Here is a 16,470-nt window from a genome sequence, read left to right on the forward strand (position 1 = left end):
GCTGCATTTGACCATTCATGTCCCCCTCATCTGTGTTTTGTGTCCCCGCCTTCAGGATGTTTTTTTCTCCATATCTTTATTGCTTTTGTCGACTAAGTTTCCTGCCTGGTTCTTCTGAGTCACCTTAATAACTTTTATATAGCTCGCAGCAGAAAATATGTACAGTATTCTTAGATTGTGTATGTGTGTGATGCTTGTTTCCATATTTTTACTGTATGAAGCGCAGACTGTTTGAGTGTGATTATGCCTGGACCGTTCCTCTAAAGTCCTTAGTGCTCTGCCAGCCCCCTCGTCCCCTCCTGTGTAAGATTGTGCAACTGACGCAAAGGGGAATCCTCTCTGACACAGACGAACACTGGTACGCACACACTGAGCGCTGCTGATATATAATATGTGCAGGCACTGAGCTTGCACAAACTCTGCCATTGCTACACACACACACACACACACACACACATCAGCCTCCACTCTGTGAAGACATAACCTTGCTGTCTTTTGTGAAATGGGTTCTCTCTGACGTCAAACGGGCGAGGTGCGCGGCTGAATACAGAAGCGGAGCTGAATTGGGTCGGACTGCCTGTGTATGTCTCTCCCACTGCTGTCTGTGGGTTTGTACGTGCTTGCTCATTCCTGTTTGTAGCGTTCTGCACTTGCATTCACCTTCCTCTTTCATTCAGCCTCTGCAGAGAAAATGGAAAGGCATGCTTCTCCATTATGAAATTTCAAATAATGCCATGAATGAAAAATAATAACTGATAATAGTACGAGCTCACAGTCATTATCCACACAACTGTAGAAATGCTCAGTGCTTATTCATTGTTCACTTGTACTCTGGATTTCATTATTTTGAAATAACAGAAGACATAGCCACTGTAGTTTTATCTGTCAGTCTACACTGTCTCTGTAATGCACTATCTGTGCTGCACACAAAATAATCTAATCCTGTTTAATTAGAATAATAGAGTTTTTTTCCCCTTACATTGTGCAAGTTAAAATAATGATTTTGAATCAATTAATTGATTGATTTACAAAAAAAAACAGAAGCCCCATTATAAGTTCTCTGAGTCCGAGGTATCCTCTTTTTATTTTGTCTCAATACAAGTAAACAAAACAAGGATATCCACTTTATATTTAAGAGTTAGAGAAAAGCTGCAAATGCTCACACCCAACAATCTGGAACCATCTGTTTGGCTCTTTTTTTTTAAATGAAATAAAAAGGATTTATTTATGATTAAGATTGTAATTGTTAATAAGATTGACTTTTCTTTGGATCCACTAATTGATTCATTTAATTTCAGCACAACAGCCTAACGTTAACTTTCAGCCAAACATACCCTGTTTTTAAAATCACAACTTTTGTAATCAATATATTGCTGTTCTTTGGCACCATGTGTATGGTGAAGTAGACATTAGTTATCTGATAAATGAATCCGTTAAAAGACTTGATGCAGACCAGCTCTCCACTCCTAACAGCTACCATGCAGTAGAATTCCTCTCATTGCTCTGGCTTGCCCTGCTGCTAACTATTGCTGAGACCCTGACCCAGTTTGACCTGGAGCAGCTAAATTTGACAGTGAGCTCATATTTGCATGAAATATTCAGGCGGCTAGCCTACTATCTGAAGTGGTGATAAACATTCTGTGTGCCTTAACACAAATACACACATACTTACACTGGTGACCAGACAGATGGCTCTCTATCTCTTTCACTCACTGCCTCACATGCGCTCACTCTATTGGTCTTTGGTGTGGTAACCTGACACAGTGGGCAGGGCAGTGCTGGCCGGTGTCTCAGCTGGTTGCCCGTCGTCAGTAGTGCCCGTGCAAGAGGCTGCAAGCTTCAGTAATGTGTGTGTGAAGTGGGCCAGAGTGCCCTGCACTGCATTATGATGGCTGATGTGGATGATGGGGATTTTCTGTAGGTGTTGTATGTTGACATGTGTGGCCCATCTATGTGCTTACCTGTGTGAGTCATGGGGTTTTGTGAGACAGTTTCCCCAGACATTTTCACACTGATACATGGAGGATTCCCTGTTAGTTTTGTTTAGGAAAACAAGTTTAGTTTTGTGCATTCACATTGTTAACTAGTGTAATGTGTGGGGTTAAGTTACTGTTTTTAAGGACCGATAAATTGACATTTCCACCATCAACTATGATTCTGTCTCACAGTTGAAAGACGGAATTAAACCTGTAAAAGTGGTTGTTGGTAATATAATTTGATTGTTCAACCTGCTCTGAGTGTTAGGAAGAAAGTATGCTGATATTTGGAGAGAGTAACATAACCTATCTAATGAGTTGTTGCTACCACAAAAAAAGATAACTAGGACTAGTAATGAGACTAAAATAATATTGAGCTGTCGCAAGACCAGCTTTAAAAATTCCACAGGTACTTCAAAAGTGGAGGATTTTACAGGTGGCCCTTTGGGTGCACCTTTTGTAAAAATGGCAATGAATAAGAAGAACTCCTGTTACTTCATTGGTTTCTATCTTATCCTGCTCTATTACACCAGCATGTCCCATTACTGCGGTTTTATGAGACCAACATGATGGGGATAACCCCTTATGCTTATATTGGCCAGAGTCCTGTGTGAATCAGCGGCCCCTTCTTCATGTTTGCAATGTGATGATGCTGACATTTGGCAGAGAGATGCCAACATCAGGCCGATCGACACACTGACTGAACTGGGACACAACCGGCAGTGCTGCTGCTGGTATGATATTCCATGACCTGAATGAGAACCCATGTTGTTGTTTGTATCACAGTCTAAGATTTCCTTGATTCCTAGAAAATGGAACCGCAGCAATATCATACCCTGGCCTCTCACTTTTTCTTCCCATCCTGCCCTGTTTCTCTGCATCCCTCTCAGAATGTGCACACTGCAATCCACATATTTATTTTTACTATCATTCTTCGCCCTGCTTTTCTCACTGGTACTCGCTCAACACAAATGGCAGCAGTTGAGAATGACGTTCCCATCTCCTTGGCAACAGTGTGTGTGTGTGTTGAGGAGAGAACTGAGGAAACATAAGAGGCATGGGTGGAGGAGGAGAGAATAGGTGAAGCTTGTTTATTCATATTCTGGCTCTGATTCACAATTTTTCCTGCAGCCTCTCCTCTGCCATTGGTACTCTCAGTGATGATATTGACACTGGAGATTAATGATTATCTTTGCTTTCTAAACCAAAACCATTCATTCTTGTTATGCCAGAATACAATGTGTGTGAGCGAGCAAAAGGAGGACATTATTTCAAAGAGTTTTTTTGTATCTGCCTACAGTAGATAGTGTGGCTGTGTTTATGATGTTCTATGGCTGGCCTATATAAGCAGAGTGGGGTTGGTGCATGTGGGTGTCCTGGTCAGTGATGTGGTGTAATACTGCTGCTGTCGATGACGCCGTTGCTGTTGCATTGCCTGGGTCTCCCCACACTGGGAATCCCTGCCCATTTTTGTTCACTCATCTCATCTATCCTGCAGCGCAGCACAGGCAGGGACATGCATGAATGACACTCATCTATGCTGCATACATGCAATCTGAACAATCACACTACTGATGCCTTTGTGCTCGCTTGTTCTTCATCTCACTATTGCTTGCATGTATACATATGGGATACCATGCCTACTCTTCATCTTTCTTTCAACTGGGACACAGGATTTCTGCTGCTTTTGACCCTGTGATGCCAGAGGATATAGGCTTGTAGGACAGATGGATTGCTATTCGTCTGTGTTTGTGTATGGGTGTAAAGCCTAAGGCATCAGAGTTATTGCTTTAGAGCCAAAATTGACCCCAAAGCAGTTCTGTGTCACGTTTTTCCATGTTGGGTTTAATGATGTAAATTAGAGGAAGTAGGTAAGGGCAGAGAGAATACTAGCCATGAGAGGAATAGGATTTTTGCAAATATTGTTGTAATAACAACCTTTTTGTTGATATGGGACCCCATATCCAAACATATTTTGTGATGGGGAAGTATAATTTCTCATTTAGTCGATAAGTGTTTGTCGTATGTTCAACCAAAGCTGGACAGACAAATGATGACTACCTTCCTGTTCTAGACCTGTATTGCATTCTTGATTGTAATGCAGAACTGTCATAATAATTTCAGTGGTTCTTTGTGTAAGCAGTTAAAGCTGGCGAATACAAAACTCCAGTTGAAAAGGCAATATTTTTCACTGCACTTAGACCGCTTTTCCAAATTAACTCTCTGACGTTTTGCTGCTAATTTAAATTCTGGGAAAGAAACACATTTGTAACTTGTTCTTTCTCAGAAAACATATATTTCCCATTCATAAAGAGTGATGCCCACACAATATAGAAATCTGCAGCCCTGTGTGCCAGTAGGCTCTGAGTTTTCAGCTGCTTTGTCCCCCTCCCTGCTAGAGTCGGCAGCAGCAGCAGCAGCAGCGATGAGTCACACTGTGTGTGAAACATGACGTCATTCGTGTCTTCCTCTTCTGTTCTTGTTGTCCAGGACTCCTGACTGGAGGACAGACCATGCTGCTGCACTGAGCCAGAGGGAGAGAAAAGAGAGAGGCGCCCCAGAGGACCGCTGAGGTGGTGGCTGGCCTGTTGGTGTGCCCCTCCCCCTTGACTGACTGGCTAGCTGCTGCCTCTTCAGTTCACCTGATCACTGTAAATATTGCTGCCTTTTTGTTGTGCATGTTGATATTCTTGTCTTGTTGATGCGTCTTTTGTAGTGTTGTCAAGATACTGGAATTTCTAACTTTGATAAAGTAGCTTGAAAAATATCAATATGTTCAATACCATTTTCAATATCGCGGCGAAAAAGTAAAACAACGTTGATGTCATAAATAGATGGAAGATTTTTATTAAAAGATAAATATAACACGGCTATAATATGACAATGACGACTTTTCTCTTGGCTAGTCGCAGAGAACAGCAGAATGACATGTAGATTATGTTAATAATAATTTAAACTTTTGAAAAAACTGGGAGGGGAGTGGGAGGAGGCGGGGCTCTGTGGGATTTGTAGGGGAGTATGTGTCCACTCGCTGCCGGAAAGAAGAGAGAAAAAGCGTAAAGAATTGATACGTATTGAAAAATCGATATTTTTGACTACTCTAGTCTTTTGGAATTAGTTTGCAAACCTCTAAATACTTCTTTATAAGAACAAAAGATATATCACACAATAACTAAATCGCACATTGGTAGAGATTTGATTTATTGTCTTCAAATTAAGATGCTAATAATCTTATTTGTAAACAACAATGTATTTTTTTGTATGTATTCAGATTAAGCTGTTAACTAGGTAGGGTTTTTTCAACACCTACTAAAACGAACGTTCTAGCTTTTTAAAATCTGTGTGTTGTTTCCTCTCAGCCCCACCCTGAAGGCTAAGGCTTGCTATGGACTGCGCTTCGCCCCCTGCTGCAGCCCAGCCCAGTACACTTCCTTAGTGGTTCCCCTCATCTTCCTGTGTGTGGTTCCCATCCAGACTCACTGTACAGAGTACAGCACAGATCTGGTACCACCTACAGGTAAATAGTATACCAGTGCACACTCACACAACTTGTGTGTGTGTGTGTGTGTGTGTGTGTGTGTGTGTGTGTGTGTGTGTGTGTGTGTGTGTGTGTGTGTGTGTGTGTGTGTGTGTGTGTGTGTGTGTGTGTGTGTGTGTGTGTGTGTGTGTGTGTGTGTGTGTGTGTGTGTGTGTGTGTGTCTCTCTTTCTCTCTGCTTTCTCTTTAGTCATTCATTGTGCACATTTTATTCTGTCAGAGCCTTGAATTCCCCTTTCTTTTCTCTTGCCTCTTTTCTCTCAGTCACTCCTGGATTCTCCACCCGACCCCCTCCCCAACTCCCACCCTCTCCCCCTCCCCTGAGAAGATGTCAGTGAGCCTGACAACAGACATCCAGCAGGAGGGAGAGAGTGGGCCACTCATCGAGCCCTGCAGTCGAGGCAAGACCTCCCCTCAACCACAGGGAACCAAGGAAGGGACAGGAGAGGGCCTGGAGCCTGAGGATAGCTCCCCACAGGATGCACAGGTGAGAGGAAGTGACGATATGAAAGTGCTTGTTATCATTTTTAAACCATTTATGTTATGTATTACAACGATTTATTTGTTTAATAATTGAATAAAACCAATTCAAGGCAGGACATTAGAGTGCGTTGACAGGCTCTGCAATAACCTGGCCACAGAGAAACCAGCAATGTTTCTTTCCTTCTGTCTATCCATCCATAGAGGAAAGGGTCTATACTAAAACCTTTTAGGTAGAAACTGACTTATTTAGACAGCGATTTTATTATTGCATTACAGGTCATTTAGCAGACGCTCTTATCCAGAGCAACTTACAGTGAACTAACTACAGGGTCTGTCCCCCTGGAGCCACTCAGGGTTATACTGGGACGCACTTCCAGAGAAAACCCTGTCAGCCCACCACACAGCCGTCACAGTGATACTTTCACTGTCTGAAATGGGTCTTTTAAAACCCCTGTTACAAACCCTTTGAGGCATATAAATGGTGTATAAATCAGGTTTTTCCAGCCGAAATCTATATATGTTCTGTAAACACTACACAGAGACTTGGCTTTTAAAATTATGCACATTTCACCCATAATCTATACCACGGTCACTGATCTGAAAGGTTTTACTATACAGTGCTACAATGTGAGTTTGGGAAACTCAAATTTCTGAACTACGAAGTGTGCTGGTAGCAGTCTCTTTACAAATGTGTGTATTTACATTTAATCTGCATTTCATAGGTTAAATCCATAGCTGTTGAGCTTATTATTAAGAATAGTAAAATAACATATTTCTCTTGCAGAAACGGGCTCCTAATCACAGCCATGGAAGGAAAAGGGCCAAGGTAAGTCAAGATACTTTTTAAGCGTCACCCAAATGATTTTGTAATCCTGGTTCCTGTAATTAACCCCCTGCTGGGTAACGTTATAACCCTCTCTACCACAGTGTACTTCTTCTCATCATTGCCTTGAAATCTTAATTCCCATGAAAAAGGTTAACAGTAGGTCTGTTAGTGACCTCAACCACCCACGTATTAATATAACGAAATGCTGTCTAAATAATTCGTGTCAATTGACTCTTGAAAGGGTTTTGTGAGTTATGTGTGGACAGTGGGAAGTGTAACCCCTAGCATTGAGAAAGATGAAACGGATGATTAGTGTTCATTATTTCCTTGGTTTATTTTCAAACAATAAAATAAGAGATCTGCTACATTTAAAATCCCTAAAAAAACAAACTGCCTTACAGGTAATATATTTGTGATTCTGTTTCAGTCTAATGCCAAACTGAAGCTGGTACGGAGTCTGGCAGTGTGCGAGGAGTCCTCTGGTCCGTTCTCCAATGATGGACCTCCAGAATCGGTACTGTTCCAGTCTCTAACCCCCTCACTCTAACCTTTGTCGAAACCCTGCAGTCAGCCTAGCGTTCAATTCCTTGTATAAAACTACAGTTTTTGTAGGATTAACAATGCTTAATAGACTAAACACAATTAGAATCGTTTTAGATCTAGATCTTTTCTCAAAGCAATGGAATGTGTTTTTCCAGGAAATTATCCAGCTTCACATCAGCTGTCCATCAGACAAGGAAGAGGAGAAGTCCTCAAAGGACGAGTATGAAAATGAAGAGAAGGAGAAGAAGGACAAGACTCCACGGAAGATGTTGTCACGTGGTAAGATGTAACTTTGGAGCTTAAATGCGTTGTGTAGCCTGCTTTCCTCGTCCTAATCTACCCTGTGTTCACATCAGATCTGGCACCATGCTTTTATTCCTGCACAAGATGAGAATAAAAGCTCCGTCAAATATGAGCTAGTTTTATTTATTTATTAATTCTTCCGACTCGAATACAATTAATGCTCAATAACGGTGTCAGTTAAAATGTCCCACATTAATCATTTTTAAAAGGTGTTGTAGTGTCACGTCTATTACATGTAAATGTGATGTCCAGTTTATTATTAATTCACGCTCTAATAGCATGTCAAGCTAATTTCTCTGGAAGATAATGGGATCCCTCCCTCTGCGTTTTCTAATTACTGTGTGTGTGTGTGTGTGTGTGTGGGTGTGGGTGGGGCTGGGGTCTCATGATATCTGCTTCTTATGTTTATCCTCCCTGAACAACCTAGAATGTCGTTGCTGCTGTGTTAGGGATCCATTTTAGGAGCTATGCTTAGCAGAGATCTGTGTTCAGTGCCACTTGCTCTCTACTGTACCTAACCAGTCTCTCAACCTTTTCTTCTTCTTGCCTGCCTATTTACTTTTTCCGTCTCCCTGTTAGACTCCAGTCAGGAATACACTGACTCCACGGGCATCGATGTTCATGAGTTTCTGGTCAACACACTGAAAAACAATCCCAGGTATGAGATTCCCACCAAAGGTTGACTGATATCCACAGCTGTAACAATAGAAGCACAGCAGAAAATAAAGAAAAACATTAAAAAATAAGTAGATCGGGGGGGGGGGGGGGGAGCTGGTCATTTGTATTTGTTGATGCATAGCAAAACAAATTAATCCAACTGACAACTGAGATATATTAATCATTTTATGACAGTTAGATAGATAATGATGCAGTTTGGAAGGATCACCATTGTAATAGAAGTGATGCAAGTATTCATTGCTATGTATCATACCTTTGATCTTTGTTTGGTATGCTCGCCGCACTCTAGTCACTGCCCTCCCTCTCCCTCCCTCCCTCCCTCCCTCCCTCCCCCCTTTGGCTCAACAGGGATCGAATGATGCTGCTCAAACTAGAACAAGATATCCTGGAGTTCATTAATGATGACAAGTAAGCCACGTTCTTCGTAACCGCTCTCCTGTATTTAAATGTACCCTTTCTATATCCATTCCTTTCTATTTATAGATTCCTTTAGGTAATGACATAAATATGGCAAGTTGTAGTTTATTTTTAAGTTTGGGCTGACAGTGTTTCTGGCTAAGGACTCTGTGTTCCCCTGTAACTTGTAGTATTATGATTTGAATTCTGTCTGAAAGCAGCAAAAATCAAGTGATACCTTTTAGAGAGGATACTTCTCTAACAAGGTCAGAAGGTAGTACAAGAGTTACAAAGAATTGGAAAGTATTTACCACTGTTACTTCATTTGTTAATGGAACAAACATAAGATTCTCATTCTCAAAATATTTTGATGAAAAGCAATGTACACATTATAAGAACAGACATTACAGCCTTAAACTACGAGAGACATAGTGTAACAATTAATTACAGTGCTGTGTTGATACCTTTTTTTTAATATTCAAAATGTTTGAAAGTTGCGCAGTGTAGTGTTGAAATATGATATGCTACTTTGTCTCTTGTGTACCCTGCAGTAACCAGTATAAGAAGTTTCCTCAGATGACGTCTTACCACCGTATGCTGCTTCACCGTGTGGCTGCCTACTTTGGCATGGACCACAATGTGGATCAGACAGGCAAGGCGGTTATCATCAACAAGACGGGCAACACACGCATGTGAGTGGAGCTCCTGACTGGTCCAGACTTCAGCAGAATGTTGTTATTTTTTTCTGAATCTTAATATAGGTATGCATTGAATATACTAAAAATATTCAAGTTTTAAAAACAGTTAAAGAAATATCATACTTTATTCAGACATTTCCAGATTCCAGGATTGTAATGGTGTCAATAGGTAGGTAGGGTTTTGTATAAGCAAATTAAATCTAGAAGTAATGTAAACAGCCTCAAGGGAACACACGATAACATGCACACGTGGCTGAAGTTGCTGTTACAACCACAGCATGAAGGTAATAGAAGAATCCCACAGCTATAAACTTGAGTGGGATGAAGAACAACCTGAAAGCAAAAGAAAAGTGTGTTTCTCCTGAATGCTGTAGAAACGCACTTGAGAAATTAAAGCAGCTGATGCATGCACCAAATCGAACAACCCAATGAAGGGCAAAAATAGTCCTGGTAGAAATGTTGATGCATACAAATGTGTAAGTTTTCTACCTTGCTTGGAAGACGGAACTCGACATTGTTATGATGACCTGCCAAAGTGATGGGTTTCACTGTAATAGTCTTTTAAGCAATTCATCATTCGTTCAACTCCACCAGGAAATAAAGTTAAAACTAATGGGGGAAACCACCAACAGAAATTACAACTGTTACAATTTCATTCTTAAACTGATACAAATCATCTAGTAAAAAATACAGTTTTGCCTAATCTGTAAAAAAAATATATATATATATATATATATATATTCCAAACTCTTGACCATTTGTACTAACAGTAGAAGCCACTGCTCTCCATGCATCCTTATTTTATTACTGGCAACTCGTTTGGGTAAAATATTAAATCATAGTAAGTACATTGATTGTTATCAACCTTTCATTGTCAATTTCTTTGAGACAGAAAACTTTTATTCGCTGACAGGCAAGTTGAAATGACGATGAGTTTATCAGAAGATAATACAATATACTTGTTTTTTTGCTGTTGCCTTGATTATGTTTACTCTAATTCAGTTGTTTAGTTAAGTTTTCATATCTTAATGTTTGACTTTTGTCCTCTACAGCCCAGAACAAAGGTTCTCTGAACACATCAAGGATGAACGTAACATGGACTTCCAGAAGAAATTCATCCTTAAGAGAGATGATGCCAGCATGGACAAGGATGATAATCAGGTAGGCTACATTTGTATACCATGACATTTGTAAACTCTATCTAACTTTAAAAGGACAGCGACACAATAGTTACTTTATTGTTAGTTTACACTGAAATACATTTAGCATACATTTACACACAGGTTGAGCATGCAGTTAAACATGCAACACTCTTCATCGCACTTAGCAGCACACTTATTTTGGTTTAGTAAAACGATAGTCTGATGTATAAAATATGTTGTGTTTAAATGGAGGTACTCACCTGTTTGTATTCTCGGTTTAAAACATGAGGCGTCAGAAGAGATCCTGTTAGCAAGTCTGAGCATGCTCTTGTTGTGAGTTGCTTGAAAGGAGTGTGCCACAGGTTGACTAATAATCTTTGAACAAATTTGGATTTGATGATGTAGTTTTAGTTTAAAGTGTCACAGATGCAGATACAGCATGACACACTAGATCACCAAAAGATTGAGGTCTATGAAGAAAATGTCCGTTATAGAGTGGAACCTATTATAACACACAGGTATTTGTATGAAGAGACTTTCTTTTAAATTTCTTAAAATGTGAATTGTCTCTAGAGACAGCTGACAATCAGGAGGAAGCCCACAAATAATTTCCTTTCTTTCATAAAACTTGATAAGAGCAATTGTGTCTCATCATTCAATTAGCCCGCCAACATTGCACTGGTACAGTCTGGGGTCATCGCTGTCAGTCAGCAGAGATGGATGGGATGTGATATAAAACTGTCAATTACCTTTTCCAGATCAGATGAAAAAATGTCTGCTTTTGATGCCAACTGAGCTGTGAATCAAACACTCACAGATTTCCGGTGGTGAGCCCCCAGACTGTCTAGGCATCTGGAAGTATGAGTAGTAGTGCTGCAGCATCATCCATGTGTTGATCATTAAAAAGAACGATAGAGAATTACCAGAGGAGTCTTAATCAATTTATCAGTAGCAGATATGTGTAACAGCATGCAGAGTTTGAACAGTGACTCATGTACATTTTTGTAGTTTCACAGTTTTCACAGTGGGGTGGTACTAATAATAACTAATAATGGAGGAAGCTCAGGTCCCACTTTTTAGTTTGTGTTTAAGTCCAACTCATCACACTTTCTGTCCACTGCTGATGGGACATTTCAGGCTTCCTGTGTGTAAAATAGTTTTAAATTATGGTTAGAATTAGAGATGGTATGATCTTTTCCACTGGGACTACATTTCCAGTACCACCAACACTGAGTGTGTGCTAAACTGTTAATCGGCCATTGTATGCCGTAACTTGCATTTTATTGATACTTTCGCTCAAAATGACACACAGTTTTCAATTTGCGATTCATTTAACATCTCCTCCACGGCTGCTGATTCCCTGCGTGTGAGCCAGAACACCTTTAGCCCTCTGCTGTGCTGTTTGGGATGCTAAACTTGACTTTGTCTATCCAGTAATGACACAAGATACACATTTAAAAACCTATACGTCAACTATAAATCCCACATCTGCAACATTTATTATCCGTTCCAAAGGGAAGTTAATACCTTCCTTGTACAGACATTAAACGGTAGTTTATGAGGTTTTCAATTAAGCTTTGAAACGCCGTGTTTATAAAAAAGAAAATAATCGATCATTATAATAAAGAATGATACACTTGATTTGTTGCTGTCTGAACCAAGTTTCTCACACCTCTTTATTCCTTCCAACAATGTTTTTTTGGAAGCATTGACACTTTTATTTGGCGCCTAATGCTTCTGCATATTTGTCATTTTCCTTTGTTCTATCAAGTTTGTGGTGTTATATCTTCCCACGCTGGTTCCACCCCTCAAAACACTCATTTTGCCCAGTTTCAATTCTGTTGTTTTTGTTTTGACGGCAAGCATCTGCTATCCCTCGCATGCTACTGTTATCATGTGACTTATCTTTACAGCAGGTCACACTTTGTGTGGCTATACATGTATTTACATAAAACTTCAGCATATGTTTGTGAGTATTTTATTGTAACTGTAATTCTAACGATTCGATTGTTTCCCCAAATGTTAGATCCGCGTGCCGCTGCAGGACGGGCGACGTAGCAAGTCCATTGAAGAGCGAGAAGAAGAGTATCAGCGAGTACGAGACCGGATCTTTGCCCGAGAAGTAAGTATTGGACTTGGACAGGTTAACAAAAACTGGGAAGAACAGATTAACATGAAATCCTAATCCACTTCTCCATCATTAGCCGTTACCTCCAGCTCTTTTGAAAAGTGAGAAATCTGTATTTCTTAATTAGACAAGAAGACTGTACATCATCTCAGGGTCTGTGAGTCATGAGCAGTGCGTACAGAGTGTTTTTACCTTTTCTCACCTTTTTTAATTTATTTTTAATAGTTTGTAGAGGCTTGAAAGAGTTAAAACTATACTGTATTCTTATTTCCCATGCTGGTAATCATTTAGTGGGAGCCTCTGCTTTAAGCAACATGTCACATCCTAAATGCATATGATGTCAAACTTCAGGGTAAAAATGAAGAATGTTTGTCTCCTGGATGAATGAAGCATTTCATAATGTGCAGGTCTCCTTTTTTTTACAGTCCTCTCAAAATGGATACATCAACGACAACAGGTAAGATGATTCATCCTACTAAAGACTCTTAATGTGTGCAGCTTATTTATTTATATTCCATCTTTGCCACCTTTCTTCCCCTTAAAGCTACAGTTTGCTTAGGTTTCAGTTACAAAACAAGGAGAGGGCTGTAGACCCATGAAGATAAAAACAATTGCACAAGTTATGTATCGATTATTTGTAATCTCACCACTTACATTAATGTAGCCCTTACAAAAGGTTTTGTTCTTTTCAAATGATCAAAGTTAATTTGCTGATTTTTCCCACCAGTGCCAGATTTTCAAGAGTTGCTAGACTGAGGGACACGCTGTCTTTGAGAAAGATTTGTAGGTAGTGGAACACATGTTTTCTAGAAATAAGGCAGCTCACACAGCAGATACAGTCAGCCTCCATCCCTAGGCTCCCTGGCCATTGAGGTTGAAAGATTAGGACATAATATGCTGAGAGAGAGAGAAAGAGAGAGTAAGAGAGAGAAAGAGAGAGTAAGAGAGAGTAAGAGGAAGCGTGGGTTTTTCAACAGCCAAAGTTTCTGCCTTGTGTGCGTTTTCTTTATTCTTTTTTTTTTATTCGCAGGGGTAAAAGTTCTGCACTGTGCCTCCCACCCCTCCTTATCTCACCCTCCCCTAAACCCCCTCTTGTTCTCCAATCCAGTCCTGTAACCCCAGCATTTTCTCCTAATGTTAACCCCAACAGACTTTCCACTGAGGGCTACTGCTCTAGCTCTCAAAAGAGGAGGCAGATCTTTAGGTATTGGGGTGCTGCTGACTTTGACTTGTGTGTTGCCATGCCCATTCTTTGAAAGTGGTTTGGTGATGATAGTGGTGACTTGTGGTGGTTTTTATATCTTTGCTTGGCGTAGTCGGCTGATTGATGGCTATTCCAGCACTGCACCGTGGGGCTTCTCATGGCCCATGCATGGCTGCTTTGTGGTTTCACTGGGGACTGATTGACCTACTTACCCTTCCACTCATCCACCGTCAACTACATTTTTTATATAAAGTAACTGCATCGCTTCCACAGTAACCTGTTTGTTTTGTGGTTGACTTAGTTTTTGTTAACATGTCACCTGTTGCATAGAATCACATAAACATATGTAAGCAGTACAAACATGCAATAGGGCTGTTGATCTGAGTGTGAGCACTACATGATAACAATGTCTTATCTTTAGAGTGCAAAGAGTCAAACAGTTGTTTTCATTGTTGATTAATCTGATTGTTTTCTTGATTAACCAATTAATCGTTTGGTTAAAAAATCAGACTTTAGTGTTGCCTTCGCTCGTAGAAAATATCCAGGTTACTGTTGTAGAGGATTAAAAAGCACAAATATAATAAATGAAAAAACAACATAATTGTTGCTGTTGATCAGCTCTAGATTGCAACAGTTTATGCAGTTTTTTCATTATGTAATATACATTCTGCTGTTTGTAAACATTGTGTCTTGTGTGCACCGTATCATTTCGAGCGTTTAGATATATCCCGCTTTACTTTAGCTCTTTAAATAACTAATGTTCTTGACTTCCATATTTGTCTTCAACCTTTGAACCATCCAATTATTTAGTGACTATTTGTTCATTCCTTTTTTTTAACTTTTATTTGTGCTGCCTGCTGACATTTCATTAGAGGTATTATAGAATTATAATAATAATATGGCGTTGATTTATGGTTTGAGATTTAAAATCTTCCATTTCCAACTAAAAATAAGCTTAATATCCCAAGTATTCATATAAAGTATATTAGGTTTACAGAATACATGCTGTTAAACTATTACCGCCTTAAATCCACCAAAACAAGAAGCTCTTTTTTGACGCACGGGTTAAATTAGCGATTTAATACAAAGAATAAGAGTGATGGAAACGCATGACAACAACAGCCTAGCTTCCCCTGTTTGTGCGTGTGATGGGGAATGCTGTCGTGAGGAGAGAGTGGAGATGAAAGATCATGTGATCAACAGCAGAATCCCTCCTCCTCTACCTCCTCCCGCTCATCCTGCTCTCATCTTTGTCTGCAGAGCGAAGCGAACAAGTGTGCGCCTCCCTTCACAGAGAACGGCAGAGCACCCACCCTTCCTTAAAATAGGCTGTGCAGAGAGGACTCAAAATAGATCCTCCATTAATTACAGTCTCTCTGAAATATTTATCAGCCACAGCCACCTTCAAACACCACTCACTATCGCTAGGGTTTTACAACCCATACCACATTCCCTGTTCTTGTCATGGAGATTCCCACAATCAGCCTTACATGTTTTGAATTCATTTTTACTCTTGTGCGCTCCATACGGACATACTCTCTTCAGATCCCTCTTTCAGTTCTAGGAGAGGGGGGGAAGCTATTGCTATCGTAGGTCTCTGCTCACCTTAAATTAGTCAGAGAAACAGTGATGGACAAAAAAAATACAGTGCACCCTTAAATAATAATAATACTAATAGCACAAACATCAACCCCTCCACCCCTATATTTGTCTTGGTTCATTGCACTTAGTATTAAACCATAACATATATATATATATATATATATATATATATATATATATATATATTATATATATATATATATATATATATATATATATATATATATATATATATATATATATATATATATTTTTTTTTTTTTTAAGTATAGGTTTAAAAATGTGTAAGGATGTAAAATCTGAGACAAATTTGTGATATTGTGCTATATAAATAAATTTGATTTGATTTGAAAATATAATTAGGTCCAGATAAAATAAAAAGTAAAACAGTAACTGAGCATCAGCCGTCACATTTGAGCCGAGGTAAGGCATCTTCCTAAACATTGTGAATCTTTTTCTAACATTATAGAGGATATTCTCTGGAATGTTAATTAATGAATTAATGTTAATTCATTAATTAATGTTAATTCATTGATCCAGTGTCTTTGTGAGAGAGGAATGTCCAATTTCCAGTTTTAAATGTGTTATTTTGTAGCACAAGCACATTTGGACATGTTCAAATGGAGCAATACCTTCTTAATGCTGACATGTCGATGGCAGACCCAACCATTCACTTGTGATAGAGGGGTTTCCCCTGAGTGGTGGTTACGATTACAGTGTGATTATTGGTTTTCTTGGCAGCTGCCCTTATCCAGAGTGACAGAATCACAACAACACTGTGTGTGTGTGTGTGGGTGGGTGGGTGTGTGGGGGGTTTAAAGAACCATAGAGGTGAACCAGTGGTAGCAAGTGGTTATTTTGTAGATAATGTGTGAGCGTCTGAGTGTTTATGTACATCTGGTAATAACTTACTGGTGTATGTGTGACTTGTTTCTACGTCATTTTGTTTTTAATA

The 16,470-nt window shown here is 39.6% G+C and overlaps 1 protein-coding gene across 10 annotated transcripts in view; it reads left to right on the forward strand.

The window, feature by feature from the left end:
- r3hdm2 (R3H domain containing 2) overlaps positions 1–16,470 on the forward strand; it is a 51,720-nt gene that overhangs the window by 16,935 nt on the left and 18,315 nt on the right. For 4 of the 10 annotated variants that reach the window (XM_029431245.1, XM_029431247.1, XM_029431250.1 and 1 more), the window contains 13 exons: positions 4,467–4,627; positions 5,336–5,493; positions 5,777–5,999; positions 6,780–6,821; positions 7,249–7,335; positions 7,520–7,643; positions 8,247–8,325; positions 8,694–8,753; positions 9,293–9,433; positions 10,492–10,600; positions 12,608–12,703; positions 13,117–13,166; positions 13,860–13,913. In XM_029431245.1, coding sequence (XP_029287105.1) covers positions 5,841–5,999; positions 6,780–6,821; positions 7,249–7,335; positions 7,520–7,643; positions 8,247–8,325; positions 8,694–8,753; positions 9,293–9,433; positions 10,492–10,600; positions 12,608–12,703; positions 13,117–13,166; positions 13,860–13,913 — 1,001 coding nt within the window. In that variant the 5' untranslated portion in view covers positions 4,467–4,627; positions 5,336–5,493; positions 5,777–5,840. The remainder of the gene's footprint in view (positions 1–4,466; positions 4,628–5,335; positions 5,494–5,776; positions 6,000–6,779; positions 6,822–7,248; positions 7,336–7,519; positions 7,644–8,246; positions 8,326–8,693; positions 8,754–9,292; positions 9,434–10,491; positions 10,601–12,607; positions 12,704–13,116; positions 13,167–13,859; positions 13,914–16,470) is intronic. The other 6 variants (XM_029431246.1, XM_029431251.1, XM_029431248.1 and 3 more) reach the window with 3 other exon arrangements.

Source organism: Cottoperca gobio, chromosome 5, assembly GCF_900634415.1.
Source record: "Cottoperca gobio chromosome 5, fCotGob3.1, whole genome shotgun sequence".
Classification (NCBI taxonomy): domain Eukaryota; kingdom Metazoa; phylum Chordata; class Actinopteri; order Perciformes; family Bovichtidae; genus Cottoperca; species Cottoperca gobio.